Here is an 18993-nt window from a genome sequence, read left to right as displayed (position 1 = left end):
TCTCCAGAAGGAGAGGGAATGGGGTTTGGCAGTGCAAGAACAAGGACCCTGCTGGAAGTTCCCAACAATTTAATTAGGCAGAAGGTCTGTCAGCTAAACTAACAAATGACACACTTGAAAGACTGGGCAGCCTTGAGGAACAGGATTCTTAGAGAGTTTTCTGTAGTTCAGGGGTTCTGAGTCAGCTACAGCCTTGATTGCAAACACTCACAAAAGTGTTAGGTGGTTTTAGAATGATGTTTTGCAGGTTAACAAAAGAAGTCTTCCCTCCCCACCTAGCAAAAGAGAAGTGGGCTTTTGCAGTACTTCTTGGGAAGCACACTCACAATCTCAAGGGTAGCTGACATGGTCTCCTCCAGATGCTGTTGGACTCCAACTCCCATGAGCTCCAGACAGCAAGGCCAATGGTCAGGAACAGTGAGAGCTGTAAGCTGTAGTCTAGCAAAATCAGGATGGTACCATGTTGGCTACCCCTGTGATGGACAATGCAGGATTGCCTTGGTTTTATTAAACATGGATAAAGATTTGGCTTTATGATTTTCAGAAGTCCTGCACTGTATAGAGAGTAAAGACACTCCTTTGTCCATTAAAATAGAGGTTTTCAGTGTGAACTTCAAATTCAGAGTCTCCAATGACAGGGTGGAATCAAGCAGTAGACCCCGACTATGTACTTGATCTTTTAGGAGGAATGCACAACAAGCCATGAACCCAGTTTTTGGACCTAGGAACCCCCCAGCCTCCACCTTGTCAGCATACAACTTGTGTTTATTGCCGCCATCTAGGCACTGGCCAAAGACCTGCACAGCTTCACCTGATTCCAAAAGAGAGATAGAGAAGGACTACTGCAAAACAATGCTTCCAACGCTCAACCTATAGAGCCAGATGGCATCAAGCGTCAGTTGCACTCTGCTTGCCTTTTTCTCAATGCAGATATAATCAAGCAGGGAGACCAAAGAAACTGTTTCAAGGCCAACCCCAGGCCTGGTGCCAGATTGAAATGGGTCTGAATAACTGACTTCTAAGCATACCTGAAGCTGACTACCTCCTTCTCAAGCCCCTTGTGGCAAAGGCGGAACTAGCTGCTCCAGCACATGGCAGCCCGCGGGGGGGGGGTGTGACGCACGTCCCAGGGGGGTGCGCTGGTTGTGGTGTGCGTCCCAGGGCTGCTGCCCATGGTGATGTCACCCCCCCTCAGGGATGACACCTGGGGCGGACCGCTCCTGCCTTGCTCCACCACTGCCTTGTGGTAGCTGCCACAAGCTTCTGGTTCCAGAGAGGTCTTCTCCATGACACTGCAGGAGGTTGGACTAGATGACGCTCACGGTCCCTTCCAACTCAACAGTTCTATGCTTCTATGAGGGACTGTGCTGCCACCGCCACCACCAGTCCTGTCTTCCTGCTGCAAAGAGATGGAGAAGCTATTGCCAGTACCAGTCCTGAAAAGGAATGGCACTGAGCAGAGCCCAGCAGTGAGGTCCACATTCAGAACAGCAAAACCACTGGATGAAATGGCAGAACAAATGAACACTTACGGTGGAATTACAGTGAAAATGAACTTTACCATCTCTCCCCGCTCCCCGTGGTCATTCCTGATGTGCCCTTTGCTTGCAGAAAGAGAAAGAGATTGAATGCGTGAGTGTGTGGGCCATTCCAGATATCCAGATGTGTCCTTTATTTTGAGAGAGAGAAAGAATCTATAGGTATGCGTGTTTCCTTTCCCCCCCTCTCCTCCCCACTCACTTTAGTGAGCTGCCCAGCTGGAACCAGTTCAGCAGCTGACGCGCGACCCGTTCCCGGTTACCTGAGCCGGGAAACCACGTGAGCGCCACATCATCTGGGCTTTTGAAACGGAAAGTCACCGAAAGGAGGAAACAGGAAAAGAACGAAGCGAAACCCCGCTGCCAGACGCCCGGAGAAGGGCTCGTGTGAATGAGTGGCGGAGCTTGAGCCTCCAGGCAGGGGCCGAGCCGGGGCTCATTCCCCACCCCGTCGCCCGCCCCGGGCGTCCCGCTTCCTCTCCTCCGCGCGCGTCAAAAGAGCGCCGAGGTTCCCGCGCCTTCCTTCCCTCCCTCAGGGATCGGAGCCTCGCGAGTGCTGAGGGCAGGCGGCGGCGGCGGCGGGCTGGCGCCGGGTGCGAGCGCGAGGCGCTGGCGGGGGAAGATGCTGCAGTCGCTGGCCGGCAGCTCGTGCGTGCGGCTGGTGGAGAGGCACCGCTCGGCCTGGTGCTTCGGCTTGCTGGTGCTGGGCTACGCGCTCTACCTGGTCTTCGGCGCCGTGGTCTTCTCGTCGGTGGAGCTGCCCTACGAGGACCTGCTGCGCCAGGAGCTGCGCAAGCTGAAGCGGCGCTTCGTGGAGGAGCACGAGTGCCTCTCCGAGCAGCAGCTCGAGAGCTTCCTGGCGCGAGTCCTGGAGGCCAGCAACTACGGCGTGTCGGTGCTGAGCAACGCTTCCGGCAACTGGAACTGGGACTTCACCTCGGCCCTCTTCTTCGCCAGCACCGTCCTCTCCACCACGGGTAAGGAGGAGGGCGCCGGGCGCCACGCGGGCCCGGCGGGACCAGGCCTCGCCGCGCGTCTCCCGCCTCCACCCCCCCCCCCGCTCCTCTTTCTCCCTCACAGCGCCAGCCTCAGAGGGAGTCAGTGAACCTCGGAACCGAGGAGCGAGTGCCTCTCCCTCCGAGAGGCCACCTTGAGGGGCCAATGGCTTCTCCCCAGGGCCGAGGCCGGTTTCCAGGCGCCGCTCGCTCGACGAGCAGCCCCTTCTCTCCACACACCTCCCTCCTCCTCTCCCTCCGCGCGCGTCCTCCTCCAGAGGCTCTCGGAAGCCCCGCTTGCCGCCCTTTCCATCCCGCCGCATTGCCTTCGCGCTTTGCGTGCGGGACTCCCGCCGGGTCCAGGGCGCTGCAGAAGGGAGCGAGGCTTCGTCTGCGCCAAGGCTCCCGAGAGCTCCTGAAGCCGATCTCTGGACCGTGTCTGGCCGAAGTCGTCGAAGCGATAAGAATAATAATAGAAACTGAAAAGTGCCCATCCGTCATCACCAAGGAACCACAGGCTGTCCACTCTGCCCCCTCCCGTGGTTTAAAACTTCAGGCGTCCCTGGCACTTTATGTGGCTGTTGGTCATGCATGTGGCTACAGAACCTCATATAGATATATAGACACATACATACATACATACATACATACATATAAACAGCACAGGGCAGAGTCCTAGGGCAGATTCTTTTATGATGTTTATATTTGATATTTACTTAAATAGGTGAGTAGAACCAACCGTGGCTGGACTGGTTGTTCAATTTTAAAATGGCTGTTTTACCCAACCCTGACAATGTACACAAATGTGAAGATGGTGTAAGAAGCACTCAAAGGGCCTTTTCGCACATGACCTTAAAAGAAAAAAGCTCAGCAGTAATATGGATGTGATGCTTACGTTGCCTAAAATGTACATTGAAAACACTCAAAGCTGCTTTTTGGCTGCAGTCCTAAACACACCAGAAAGTGACCACCAAGAGCTTACTTCAGAGCAGACATCCTTGCAGTAAGTTCTCCAATGATGTAAAGGTCTGTAAACTTCCTGCATCTGTAATTCAAGAATAAAAAATGCATGGGTAAGAACGTACATCAGTTTGAAACTTTATAATCTGAGCTTTCTGAGCCACATTAACAAATGATGCATTCCAGAAAAAAAGAGCATTATTTGTGAAAGTAACTTTACAGAGCTGCTTTGGTTCCCATACAGAACAGGGCCAAGACGTAGGTTATAGGTTTCTAATTAACCAGAGTTTAACATTTTTGAAGCAAGCCTTTGAGCTGCATGTTCAGTCAGAAAACTAAGCATGTTGCAGTGTCATGTCAATACAGCTTTCAGAAATTAGGGAGGAAAACCTAGGGCTAATTGATGGGTGAATATTTGAGTCTTGTATCTTGTAGCGTGTGTGTGTGCTCAACAGTCTGTTACCCAGGTGGAGCTGGACTTTGAACAAAGGACCCCCTTGATGAAACTTGGCAACCATGTTACTAGACCTTTTCTATCGGTTTCTCTGATGTAATATAAACAAATATAAACTAGAGCTACCAGTTGCAACCTTGAAATGCTATAAAAGATGTATAGCATAGTCTGATTTAGTGAAACTTATTCCCACTGTCATAAACAGTTTAGGGGGTGTTAAACAGTATTAGGAAAGAATTCAGTGCTATCCTGTGCACATTTAATCAAGTCCTGCTGTGTTCATTGTGGCTTACTCACAGATAAGTGTGCATCAGATTGCAACTCTACAGTATTTATTTTAATAATGGTTGGATGAAAGTTGTATGTTGAACTGAATTTAGGAATAATTGCTAGAAAGAATTGTGGAACAGGTTCCATTCTGTCAGGACAACTTGATGGATGCTTTACCCTTATATGTACAACCATGGCATGGTTATCTATGTGGGCAGAAAAGAAGCAATAAGGGCGTCACTTTTCAATGAGTTGAGAACCATGGTTATGCATGCACAATAAAATTATTTTCTTTTATTTCAGGGCAGTCAGTAGGCTCTGGATCAGTTTTCTGAGCAGAGGGGCCAGGTTGCCCCCAAGATTGAAGGGGACCGGTGCATGTTGTGTGTGTGTGTAATGTCACGCATCACCTAGAGGAGGCTGAGCACTCTGGAGGAGCCTGCTGCTGAATCTGCAATGTGTGTGATGTCATGTGTGTGTAATGTCGTGTGTGTGTGTGTGATGTGTGCCAGGCTTCTCAACACTGAGGGGCCCCAGTGCCTTTCCAACAAAGATTGAGGGGGCCGAAGACATGTTAGCCCTCTAGAGGTTGTGTGCCTGTTTCTGAGGTATCAGTTGAATGACTTAAAAAGCACAGACAAACAGTTCTCTCTCTTTATTTCATAAACGTGAGTTTTCAAAATGAGGATGGAACTTTCCCCCTTACCTTTGGTTCCTAATTTCCATTTAAACTTCAAGGTTCTCTGAAATCAGATTATGGCCTTGGTATCAAGTTTGCCATTCACTACATTCAGCCTGAGAGAAGCCTAGCAAAAATAAATGTTTCCCAGCATCAGAGAAAGGGGTCTACTATGCTTAGTTTATATGTTTTCAGTCTTCTTAACTGGTAGAACTGGAAAATTCAGAAGCTTTGTTTCTGCAGATTGAGGACACAAGTTTTTGCAAGTCTCCTCAAAGATCACAGTGCTGTTGAGATAGCTGAGAGAATGCAAGTCTGCTACTGTGTTTCTCTTGCTTTCTGAATAAGGTGACCTGGTGGGGAGAAGTGGGTATTATATTTCCTCTTACAATGGAAAAACCGATTGCTCATCATGTGCGGTCAAGAGATAAAAGCACACCCATAACTAATTCACAATGCACTCCCAATCAGGGTAGCTTGTTGTCTCTGCAGCTACTTTACTGTGAGCTGTTTTCAGTGCTCTAAATATATGTTGTTATGGTTTTCTCCTGCATCCTAAGCAGCCTAATTAGGTTTTGTTAAAGTTCTGAATACAGATTCTTTCCAGAGATCAAATATTCTTTGTTAATCACTTATCAGCTCTCTGTTGAAGTCACTGAGATAAAACTGCTTAACGTGACCTAAGGTCACCGCAGCTCTGCCCATCATGACTCATATCACGTCCTGTAACCTGAGCAACATGAATGGCATGGGTCAAGTTTAAGAATCAGTTGCACCTGCTGTATGTAAAGCTTAAGCAGTTGCAGTTTCTTCCCAAAGCTAATTTACGGTTGCTGGAAACTACCACAGTAAGATGTGTCCTCTTCGCAAGATTGCTTTTTGGTTGCACACAACGTAGCTTTTATCAAATGGCACTATTCATTGCTTGAAACGTTTTCAACTTTACCATTTCTTTCCAAGTGAACATCAAAGGCTTGTTACCACTTCACAATTTAGGCAGCTTCAATTGTTGCTTGTTTGTAGTTTGTTGTTGTTCAAGCACCACATCATAATGCAATGCGGAGATGCCGTTAAGGGGTTAAGTTACAATGACAGATGTATATTTTGACAAGTTGTGAAAAACAGGAAATGTGATTCCAACCATATGGAACAAGTAGAACCTGTAATAACACGTGGCAGTATATGCCCAACCCCTAAGAAGAGTGCTCATTTTCAAGATTCCAACCAATCTTAAACAAGAACCTTGTTTTTAAGACCTCTTAAAAGGGAGGGGAGGGAGAGGAAAAGAGACATTTTTTTGTCTGTCCTCCTGAAGCCTTGTGCTATATGACACTGGAGGGCACAGGTTTGAGGCTCTTTGAGGTTTGACAGTAAGGAAGGAAAACATCCCTGTGTAGTGCTTATACAGGATACTTTCTACAGAATAAACTCTTAGGGCTTCAACTGACAAACACACACAAAATCAGTATTCTCCATGCCTCAACTGACATCTTTGCCCTGGAAGCTCACATGTCCTTTTGAGGGTTTTTTAAAGGGTTTTAAATTTACAAATGTTGCAAGGGCCACTTGAGGCAAAACAGAAAGTGCTGCTCTGCCATTCTGCCCACTCCCCCCCCCCCCCCGCCGCTGGGTCACCCACCTCCTTCAGCACTGTCTCCACACTGCCCTCCTCCACTAGCACTGTCTCTGCTGCTGGCATTGATCAGCATTGATTTCTAGCGAGAGAAATCCAAGCAATCTCTCATGCTCCATGAGATCTCACTGGAAATCCGTATCGATGCTCTGCCAGTGATGGAGGTGGCAAGGTAGTTGGCCTGAGGGTGGAACCTTGTGGGACCTTCTGCTTCTCCCCATTTCATGGGTAGGGCAGCCCTGCATATGTGTTTATGTATGCCTAAGCAGTGTCCCAGGTCTGTCACAATTAACACATGGTGACAATGCTATAATATTTTGGACTCGGTGACAGTGTACAGTACTCCAAAAACAGTGAACTAAAAAATTGAGCTAGGAAAACTCAGGTTCTGACACTCGATGCTGGTAGTGCAAAAGGCTCTTTTATCTGATGCTGGCAAAACAATCTTGCACAGGAGCAGTATCCTTACCATGGCCTCTTTAGATGTGGGAAACAGCTTTTAAGCAGCATAGAAGTGTCAAGGAAGTGTTTTCAGACTGGGAAGCCCATAACTATTTAAATTGGGGAGGGGAAGAATGGATCAAGGTATAGGAGATCAGTTTTGTGCTCTTTTGTATGCCAACAACAAAGCATAGAATCCAATTAGGGTAGCAAGAGGAATTGAAGGTGTTTTCTACAGGCAAGCTATGGAAAGGATGATGGCTCTACCTCATTTTGCCTCACATGGGATGCTGATTTAGTTATAGCTTGGATAGATTATGGGCTGGTAATTTCTCATCTTTTTTTCTTTTTCAGTTTGTCAGACTAATGCATTGGCCACTGAATAGAATAATTGCCATCAGGGTGGTAAAAATATCACCGACTTCAGTTATTTGTTATTTTAAAAAATAATCCTCCTTTGTGCAGACTAGTAGTATTGACACTAATGCTTTAAAGGAAAGGTGAAGGGAGGGGGACACAGCTTAGGTATGGGTGGAATTCGAGTGCTAACTAAATGTGCAGGAAAGTGAGTCATTCAAACATTTTAACAAGGTTTCTTTTCATAAACATGAGGTGCTTTTAAAAAACTGACTCACACATCACAGTGCCCCAAGTGAAACTGTTGACTTTCAGAGTGATATTTGGCAAGCATCTGTGATTATGAAGGGACAACTTCTTAGAAAGCATTTCACATTTCCGTTGCACCACATCTGATAACAGCAGTGGTGTTTTAAACATGGGAGTGGAAACCTGCTGAATTAAAATCTGTGGATTTCGTTCCTTTCTATCTCCTTGAAAGAGAAGAAGTTGAAACACACCATAGACACATAGAATTCTACATTTGGAAGGGACCACAAGGGACATCTAATCCAACCCTTTGCAATAATCTTCTCCCTTGAGGTTGACTGATACAGTCTTGCAGATAGGTTCACCAAAGTTACTATTCTAGTTCGGCTGCCTAAATGTACCAATGGCAGGAATTTGTGTCATAAAGAAATCAGCTTTCATAAGCTTCCCTACATGATTTATTGGGGACACTTCTTAGATAGCTTTACTAATACTTCTCCTGGTTGAAAACAATAAAAGCTTCCATTTTTGTTATGACTAACAAAGTTTGTGTAACCCAGACTTTCACAGCCCTAGGTTTGTGGGCGTCTTCTCTTCACTGCTTGCATTTTTATACAACAACATGAAATATTCATTGGAGATGCATTTATAGATGATGCCTATTAATAGAGAATTAACAGTAAACTATTTCACATGTAAGCACTTTGTTTATTTCTGTAAAATGTTAATTATAGGCACCACTGTATTTTACAGTTTAATTCTATGTATGTCTACTTAGAAGTAAGCCCCACTGAGTTTAATTGGCCCTAGGCTACAATGCCCTATATTCTTGTATTAATTTACTATGCCTTTAACAATTTTGGTCCAGAATACGTCAAGGACTGCTTAATCCCTTATATTCCTGTTGGATCACTGAGAGCTTCAAAGGAGTCACTGTCAGTTATCTCCCATGGCTTCGGTGCATGGTTCATATCTATGAACCATGAGCTGTAGGCTCAGTATTGTGAGCTTCATTTTACAAAACTTCCTTCCAGTTGAAGTCAGATAGGACCCTTCCCTGTTGTTCTTCCAGCACCTACTGAATACTTTTTTTCTTTCAGCAGGCATTTTAATTAAAATCTAGTTTTATCATTTTAACCAATGTTTACCTTTTTCTGTATTATATTTTCAGTATATTACTGGGAGACAGTTATTGTTAAGTGGTATATAAACTGTTTAAATAAATAAACAACACACTTGGGATTCAGTAGACATGCAAAGGGTTGCATAATAGGACAAGTGGTGAAAGAGGCTTCTGTTTTTCTCCTCCATTTTCAGAGAGCTTTCAAATTTCTTTTGAATTTTAGTAAACATAAGGTTGAGCTTATTTTTTCATTGTAAGGTGGCCATGAGTGGTAGGTGTGTGTTTTCTTTCCTTCCTATTAAATATTTCTGCCAGCGCTCTATCCAGCAGCTGGCTTATTTAAATTGACTACAGTTAATGTAAACCATGATTCCCAGTTCAAATGAAATCAGGCCTCCTCAAAGGCCTGGAGAGGTCCAGATTGTTAGCAAAGTAGCTAAAACTGCAGCTAGGAAGCCAACGTCACGTGTAATACTGACTCTTTTTCTTGAAATTAAAATTATGGCCAAACATTTGTTAAAATATTCAAATTAGCAAGTATCATGACATGGTATCATGACCTCTGATAGTTAATTGCCTGCATTACATCTTGGGTGCAGTTTAGAGCATTTTTCTGTTCTGTTTCTACAACCCTTGCCAGCAATAAGTTCTGATTGATGAACATATTGTAATATTTCTGTACATAAAAAGATATGTCAGTTTTTCGTTCAGAGGTGCCTTTTGAGGCATAAGGGAGAGTTGGTGGCATGGGACTCCTAGCTGCTCTTCCCCCAGAAGCACCTCAGATTTCTCCATTTCCTACTGAAAAATAAATGAGGAAGGATCATTGCAAAGTGACAGTTCAAAGAGGAACAGTGGGATATCTGCAACCATGTAATCATTAGCTCACTCCTTGTCCCTCATTTATACTATTTCTCAACCCTACATCAAAGAAATTCCTCTATGTTTCCATAAAAAGAAGTGAATGGATTTTCCATGAGCTTAAGAAATGGTGGGGGGACATGAGGAAAACACAGAAGGGCAAAAAGTTGCTGATGATGGTCCCATGTGGCCCCATAAAGGTGAGTGAACAAAGAGTGGTAGTTACAGAGTATAAAACCTCATCTGGAAACACCCCAAGAGGACAAAAAAATGAGGTAATGTCTAATAGTAGAATGAGGACCTTGGGATCAAATGGGAAGCTCTGTGGAATTGGATGAGCTTCTGTTTCCTTACACCTACTTTCTAAACACAGCAGATAATAAGTCCTTAAGCACTTACGCTGAGAAACTACACATGAATTATATCCAATATAAATTTATTCCTAAAGCATGCAGTTGTATGTAGATTGCTGGAAATGTAATTTTATATTTCAAAAAATACATTATTTTAAGCATGGAGCAACATTTCATGAGCCTTTGGAGGTAGTATAACCTCCTATTAATGCAGATAGATCTTGCTACTTCCTAGCTGCCTAGGTGTCAGATTCCAAAAACAGCAGTCATTGCACAAGGACTTTTGCAACCAAGTTTTGGAGTTAATACTTCTCAAATGAAGCAGTATCTTTGAAAAGATGTACTACTTGACATGTGCAAAATGCTGAACCAGACTGTCTATTCTGAAATCTAAGTGCTCGAGTTTCTGCATCTCCCTTTCTCTGCTCGGGTGCATTCTTAACATTTGGAATTTTTTCAGCCATGGATACTTCACTGAGTTTATCTCCCATGAACTGTAGGGTGCCAATTCACTGCTTCTTAATTCTTCATGTACAGTTGTACCTCGGGTTACAGATGCTTCAGGTTACAGACTCTGATACCCAGAAATAGTAGCTCAGGTTAAGAACTTTGCTTCAGGATGGGAACAGAAATCGTGCTCTGGCAGCGCGGCGGCAGCAGGAGGCCCCCAAAACTAAAGTGGTGCTTCAGGTTAAGAACAGTTTCAGGTTAAGAGCGGACCTCCGGAACAAATTAAGTACCTGACCCGAGGTACCACTGCATTAGGTACCCACATTTGTATCCACCTTTCATCCTGCTCCTGGGCATCCATTCCTATCAATTTTGTATTGAAAACCCAACCCCTGCTTATATCTGCAGCCTTTGTACATGAGACCTAGTTGTCCCAAGCAGAGAAACCTACCAAGGCCTGGTCCAACAGGAGTATAAAGATGCAGTGGCGTAGTGTGGGGGGTGCAGGGGGGGCCGGCCGCACCGGGTGCAACATCTGGGGGTTAGGGTTAGGGGGCGCAAATCCATGGGTTAGGGGGCGCAAATTACTTGCCTTGCCCCAGGTTCTGACAACCCACGCTACGCCACTGTAAAGATGGAGCAGGATTCTGACCTTTATCTTCTTTCATTTGCCATTCCTCGTTGGAAGTTGTTTGCCAATATTGGTCAATGCAGCAGCTTTTGTTTTGCATGTTTCCTCTCTGTGACACCAAAGTCAAAGTATTCCTGGTTTATTAAAGGAAGAATAGAAAATTGTGTTCCTCTTCCTGCTCCCTACTTTTATGAGGCTTATTTTTTGCAGATCATAGGAAAGAGCCATAGCTCAGTGGCCAAACACATGCTTTGCATGCAAAAGGTTCCCAAGTTCAATTCCTGGTGTCTCCAGGCAGGGCGTCCTACTGATGGTCAATGTTGATATTAATGAGTTAAGATGAACTAATGGTCTGATCTGATAGAAAGCAGCTTCCTATATTCCTGTGTTCCAGGATTTTGGCTGCTTATCTAACAGGAAGAAATAAATTTCCCAAGATACATAACCTATTCCTTACTTGGTAGATTGTGTGTGTGTGTGTGTGGGGGGGGAGAGAGAGAGAGAGAGAGAGAGAGAGAGAGAGAGAGAGAGAGAGAGAGAGAGAGAGAGAGAGAGAAATTCGTAGATGGCAATGAATTGCTGTTGACCAAATCATACTGCTCGCATGCTAGTGACAGATGCCATGCACCAGTGTTTAGAAGCCTGTTCTGGATTAATTGCGACTGACATTTGTTCTCAGGCTGAGTCACCATCCTGCACAGGTGCTTTACTCAGCAGTAGCTATCTCCACAACTGGCAGTCGCCACAGTGCACTAGAAATAAACAGTGTTTTTCAAGAGGTTGGATTAATTAGGATGAGTATTAAAAATTGATGCCCATTTGTAAATGCTGCTACAGAAAATGAAAAAGCACAGCACTGAATGCATCTTTCTGCCTCAGAGAGACACTTGACTTACCATATTCCTTTTTATGTTCTGTTCTGCAGACAAGATAAATGCTGCTAATTAATAGCTTAATATTAACACATTCACATTTTTGTAGGAGGCACAACTAAGATTTAATCAGTCACAGTGCAAAAACATAGTCCACAATTATTTGCAGTTTTCTTTTAAAATCCGGTTTTGGAGTACAATTTAGGAACTTTTATTAAGATTCCTTGTAATATTTTTAAGATAAAATATTGTCGCACACCCAGAGACCTTCGGGTAAGCACACTGCAGGTTGAAATAAACAGTTCATCTGAAAACTGGAAGTACTACCCATCCAGCCCACACCAGAGCACATTTATGCTCCTTGGGTGATATCCAGCAGTGTCCATCTGCTGCTGGAATATATTTGTTAGCATAGAAGGGAAAGAGGCAACCTCTAGCAATTACTTCTCCCCCCACAACCCCCCATCCCTTTAAATCTGCACCAGAGTGCAGGGGTTGCAGATATGCCCCCGAATGCCTCCCTCTGATGGAATCTCTCCATCAGTGGACAGATGCCATTGGATACCACTCTTTGCAGATATGGTGATAGTTAGCAGTTGTTTATCAATTTAGCTGTGCCTGGCAACATCCAGAGATTACTAGCTGGAGCCTCACCCTAATAACTGCTCTTGATTGTCTGTTGCCTAGCAGACAGCTGAGTAAATTGATAGTTTTCTAGTTAGAATACGCAAAGAAACTTCCCAAAGTTTAAATTTCTGGCTTCTTTCATCCTAGCTATTAGGTTTTATTAAGTTGTTGTTGTTTAGTCATTTAGTCATGTCCGACTCTTCGTAACCCCATGGACCAGATCACGCCAGGCACTCCTGTCTTCCACTGCCTCCCGCAGCTTGGTCAGACTCATGTTTGTAGCTTGGAGAACACTGTCCAACCATCTCGTCCTCTGTCGTCCCTTTCTCCTTGTGCCCTCAATCTTTCCCAACATCAGGGTCTTTTCCAGGGAGTCTTCTCTTCTCATGAGGTGGCCAAAGTACTGGAGCCTCAGCTTCACGATCTGTCCTTCCAGTAAGCACTCAGGGCTGATTTCCTGAAGAATGGATAGGTTTGATCTTCTTGCAGTCCATGGGACTCTCAAGGGTCTCCTCCAACACCATAATTCAAAAGCATCAATTCTTTGGCGATCAGCCTTCTTTACAGTCCAGCTCTCACTTCCATACATCACTACTGGGAAAAGCATAGCTTTAACTATACAGACCTTTGTTGGCATTTATTAAGTAGAAATGCATTACTTTGCCCTAGATTTGGTAGATGGTCAAGTTGACTTTGTCGGGGTGGGTGGTATCTAGATTCAGGTAGGTAGCCGTGTTGGTCTGACACAGTCGAAATATATATAAAAATTGTCCAATAGCACCTTAGAGACCAACTAAGTTTGTTCTTGGTATAAGCTTTCCCGTGTATGCACACTTCCTCAGATACGGGGGTGGGGGGGTATGTTTGCCATTGTTATATTAACTAGTCCTGGTGCAGTTTAGTTATTTGAAAGTCTGCTGCCTGGAAACAAGATTCAGAAACTTTGATATCTTTTGATACTTTTTCTTGACGGTAGCAAAAGTTAACCATGACAGATGGGGTAGCATGCTGGGAATTATAGATGAGGTTTGAAAAATCAGCATGCTTACTATCTCTGATTTTAAGTAGAAAGCACAGAACACCATTTGTTGATGCAGAATTCAATTTTTTGGCCTTTTATCTAGTCTGCTTAAAGAAATTGTTGTGGTCAGAGTGATTTTGTGGCTTCTTCCCTTCCTCAGTTTCTTATTCGTGAGTGGAGCACATGTTGTCCCTATGAGCTTGTTAATTACACCCAAATTGCAATGGTTTAATGGTTCAGCTTGAGTTGACATTGCATGCTGAGCTTGTGTGTATAGTACAAGCTGAGCAGATTAAGCAAGCAAGGACCATACTCTTATCACGATTCAGCTACTATTCCTTTATTCCACTTAGTCATTTTGTCCTATATTGGACAAAAACGAACATATATTTTCTTCTGCGGCTATAGCTGGCATTTACACATGTATATGCCAGAAGTTTAATACTGCATTTATCAAAATTACTATTTAAAATGGGGGGGCGACGATGTGTGCCCCTCGCCTAATTTCATGGGGAAATCCTTGTGCTGAGCTATGGAAATGGGGGCGAGGGAGAGCTCAGAAGGCAGATGCTGAAAAACAAAACAAAACCATAGGGATGGATGGAGTTGCGAACCTGAGGAGGGGCAGGAAGCCCTCTGCATGTGATCAGAAAATATCACTTAACTGAATAACTCATTTAATTGAATCAATTACATTGAATCACATTTGTCCTTTTCTTGCCAGTTCACTTGCTATGGAGAGATCTTTTTATGGTCAGTCAAGGCTCTCTTTGGGTTTCGCCATCCTAAATAATTTCATGTTGCTCATAATCTTGGTACCTTCTAATCCATCTTTCTAAGGAGGAGTTAGAAATGGGGGCAGACTATCTGCAATATGCACAGGGGGGTGGAGCAATAGAAGCACAAAGAGAGACAGAAATGGGATAGCAATCCTGCAAACTCCATACACTTCCCTGTTGCACACATTGCCATTTACTCCAGTTCAGTGTGCTCCCACAGCTGGCAATCAAAGTTGTGTACTGTATACACAATATTGGTCACAATCCATCTGTATCCTGTAGGTTCTTGATAAATACCCCTGTTTTATGCACTTTCCCTCAAATCAGCTTCTACCCAGTTAGATAATGGAAGGTGCAGTTAAGCATGCATAGATGACAACTTCAGTGGAGTTCAGTGTGGGAAGACAGTGAATTAACATATGCAGAAATAACACAGATCAGAAACAGATTGATCAGTCCATCTCTGCTCTAAATATGATATGCCAAGGTCATAGAATGGGAGAGAACTGTTGCTTTCAAGCCCTGTATGTAATTTTCCCTTGAGTATCTGTCTGGCTAATATTCGAAACAGATGAACTAGGAGGACTCTTGATCTGATGCAACAGGTTTCTTCTTGTGTTATTCACAGATTACACTCATTTCCTCCCTATTTTATGATTTTGTATAGCTCATGTACATCCAGCTTAGAGCAGTAACAAGCTACACACTTCTATGAGAGAAAAACTTGTGCTCCCGTACGGTTCATCAAAACAGCAGTTGTGTCAGTATTGCAGGATGGATGGATGGCATTTTGGCAATTTATTTCATCCATGGAATATTTTATCTGCTGAGAGACAGGCCTAGAGTGAGGGACAAGAAGTAGCTTAAGCCCTTTCCAGGCTTCATGACTTATTACAGTGTTGTTTTTTAAAAAAATCTTCTATTTGTAATCTTTGCAAAATGAGACCAAACAATCAAAGAGGCTGAAAATAAACTTATCAGTCCTAGGAGATGTTAAATTATCTGGCTAATGGATTATCTAAACGCCAACAAAAAGCAGGTCTATATAAAGTTATCCTGAACGCTGATTTAATGGGCTCTCTGAGGAATAATGCCATAAATTAGGTTTAGCATGCTTATTGGTGAGCTAGAAACTGGGCTGAAAAGCAATCTTCAAATACGTGTTGAAATGAGTCACATTTGAGAGGGGACTTTGTTAGATTGATCTAATGTAACAAGACAGAAGAACAGACTAACGCCTGAAGTAACTTGCTCCTGGGTCAGAGTCTTGCCACCCCGGTGAGAGCAAGCACGATCTTGCCTGTGCTCTCCAGAGCTTGAGATACCTGAGGGATCTATAACAATACAGGTGAAACTTTGTTCTTTCTTTTTTTTGCAAATTAATTCAACTTCAAAGGAGAATGATCCTTGAAATTTCATTGTTACAAAGAGAATGATAGCTTTGATTCATGTTGAACTTCAAAACCAGATATCACCAAGCATTGTAATAACTCCTTACAACTCACATGAAAATTACAAGACACTTAAATGGAACACGAATTGCAGTCTACTAGTCCAGTGTTTCCCAACCTTGGGCCTCCAGCTGTTTTTGAACTACAACTCCCATCATCCCTGACTAGCAAGACCAGTGGCAAGGGATGATGGGAATTGTAGTCGAAAAACAGCTGGAGGTCCAAGGTTGGGAAACACTGTACTAGTCTGCTGAGTCTATAGGGATACCAAATGTTTTGGCCTTAGCACTCAGAACATAGTGTGGGAACTTGCATCCTTCAGATAGTCAAGAAATTGGGGGGGGGGGTGCTTGTGTGTTTCTGTATATGTCTTAAAAGGTCTTGCAAGCTAATGCTCCAATTATTTCTGCCTTTGCAAATATATATTGGGTCAAAATCTCAACCTGAGACCCCAAACACACAGGAAAAATTTGATGCTGGTGTATAAGAAGTTGCTTCTTATACAGCTTCACGCCTGACATGCAGAAAATTAGTGTGAGGAAAAGGGGGTGGGGTAAATAATGAAAGAGAAAGGAAGAGGAAATTGTGTTTGACAGCTCTGTCATTAGGCAAAGTGAGGTATTTGCCTGAGGTGACAGATGCCAGGGTGCAAAGCTGGGTTTCATGACACCTGCCCTTCAGCCCTGCAGCCTGCTGCCTGTCTGGTTAGTGCCTCTAAGTGAAATGGAGGAGCACCATCTCATGAGCAAATATAACATTTTAAGTGTGTTTTAAGTACATTGTACAAATTTGACACTAGAGCAGGCTTCCTCAACCTCGGCCCTCCAGATGTTTTGAGACTACAATTCCCATCATTCCTGACCACTGGCCCTGCTAGCTAGGGATCATGGGAGTTGTAGGCCAAAAACATCTGGAGGGCTGAAGTTGAGAAAGCCTGCACTATGGCAAATTCAATATATTTTTCAAAACATTTTTCAAAAAAGCATTTTCACAGTGTGAAATGCCATTTTTGCATTTCCTTTGAATTAGGGAAAAGGTCATTGCCATTTTTATTGCCAATTTATACTGAGCGGAGGTGGGGTTAGTGAATGAATGAAAAGAAGAAACACCCACAAACCTTTCTGGTACATGAGTGGAACAAAGCATGCTCAGACAGGAGCTCCAGGTGCAAATCATTCTCTTCCACTCTGATCAGTCCACTCCTGAAAAACGAGCAGTTCACAGGTCAGACAGTTTTTCCAAATCTCAATCCTGTCTTTCTTTTTATGTTAACAGGTTATGGACACACCGTGCCTTTGTCAGATGGAGGGAAAGCCTTCTGCATCATCTATTCGGTCATTGGAATCCCCTTTACACTGCTTTTCCTGACAGCAGTGGTGCAGCGCATCATTGTCTATGTAACAAGGCGGCCTGTGCTGTATTTCCATGTCCGCTGGGGTTTCTCTAAGCAGATAGTTGCCATCATCCATGCGGTGATTCTGGGCTTCGTTACTGTCTCGTGCTTTTTCTTCATCCCAGCAGCGATATTTTCTGTCCTTGAAGATGACTGGAACTTCCTGGAATCTTTTTACTTTTGTTTCATTTCGTTGAGCACCATTGGCCTTGGTGACTATGTTCCAGGAGAAGGTTACAACCAAAAATTCAGAGAGCTGTATAAAATAGGAATTACATGTGAGTAGCAAACTACTGGTACAAGTAAGAGGGTGAATATTTTTTAGAGCTGTGTTTCTTGGTGTTTCTTTTGTGACTTTTGCAAAGCAGTCCCATTGAGTCTAGCCATTCATACAGCAAAAGTAAATGGAAAAATCCAGATTGGATTTTTGAAATGTGTATCAAAACTCTGTTAAGTATGTTGTTGCTTTTTTAAGGTGTGGAATCACATGTTTCAGAGGTGCTCCCAAATCCTATTTGCTATGGAACTGTTATCCAAAACACCATTCTGAATGATTTGGAGAAAGAATAAGATGCACATATACTACATTATAAACAAAAATCAATGTTGTGGGCCACATGTAAGGACATAGTGGGCTACAAAGTGTCTACCATATAGATATTTAAAGATCCACATCTCTACGTGGAATTAGTAATAGCTTGTGACTCAAGCACAAGCCATTCCTACCTGGTAGCATTCATATGACACTGTAGATAAAGATTTTTTGGAAGCTTCAGCTGGTGCAGAATGACTTATTGGGCTGTATTCAACATAGCGCTAAGTTGCTGGTTCCACCAGCAGAAGGATTTTTCCTTGTGCATTGAAACATTCTCCTTCCCCCCGCCCTCTCCCTAAATCTGAGCAGATTTGGGAGTGGCATGGGGTGCACAAAAGGAGAAAGTCCTGTTACATTGGCAGGAATCCTTGCACATGCGCAACTATTTAAAGGAATGCCACACATGGTTTTCAAAAGAGCTTTAAAGACCTAAAGATTCCAGTCTGCTCATAACTGAATAACGCTGCGGTTTTAATTGTGGGTGACAAAAAAAATTATACTGCTGTTTCAATAGCTGTATTTTATACTTTTATTGTTTTACAGTTTTATTTGTAAATTGCACTGAGAGTTCTTATACTCAAAAGGCTGTGTGGAAATATAGTTCTAACTGGAGAGATAGAGCCCTTTCCATTTTGGAGACCTCTCTGACTTGGAGCATTGTAGCAGACATATTATTGTTTTACCAGTTCACATTTTAAACACTGTTTAAATGTCTTCCTAGGTTACCTGCTGCTGGGCCTCATTGCAATGCTGGTGGTTTTAGAGACTTTCTGTGAACTTCATGAGCTCAAAAAATTTAGGAAAATGTTCTATGTGAAGAAGGACAAGGAAGAGGACCGAGTACACATAGTAGAACATGACCAACTCTCCTTCTCTTCAATTTCAGACCAGGCGGCCTCTTTGAAGGAAGATCAGAAAATAAATGAACCTTTTGTGACCCCACAGTCTGCAGTTAACTGTGACGGCTGCATAAACAATTAACCAAGGGCTTCTGTTTCAATATCAACCGTGCACTTACATCCCTTCAGTTAGAACTAGTACCATTAATGAAACTATAGAGGCAGAAGGCTATGCTATGTTATCAAGTACTTATTGCTGGGAATATTTTAAAATGTATGAGCCAAATAAAGCTCTCTTTAGCTGGAACAACATTATGGGAATGTTGGCTGGGGGGGGGAATGTGCATTTGGGAACCCCTGGATTAATGGTGCGTACACGGAGCATACATCGGGGACTCTAGATTTGATCAACATTTCAGTTC

At 43.5% G+C, this 18993-nt stretch overlaps 1 protein-coding gene across 1 annotated transcript; it reads left to right on the top strand.

Moving 5' to 3' along the window:
* Nucleotides 1-1218: 1218 nt before the first annotated feature.
* KCNK1 (potassium two pore domain channel subfamily K member 1) lies at nt 1219-18783 on the top strand. Its single transcript, XM_081906938.1, has 3 exons — nt 1219-2515; nt 17020-17415; nt 18454-18783. The coding sequence occupies exons 1-3, from the start codon at nt 2161-2163 to the stop codon at nt 18711-18713; spliced, it is 1011 nt and encodes a 336-aa protein (XP_081763064.1). The 5' UTR covers nt 1219-2160; the 3' UTR covers nt 18714-18783.
* The last annotated feature ends 210 nt before the right edge of the window (nt 18784-18993 follow it).

Source organism: Podarcis melisellensis (assembly GCF_964234715.1).
Source record: "Podarcis melisellensis genome assembly, chromosome: 3".
NCBI lineage: Eukaryota > Metazoa > Chordata > Lepidosauria > Squamata > Lacertidae > Podarcis > Podarcis melisellensis.
This window is presented reverse-complemented; position numbering and strand designations above follow the sequence as displayed.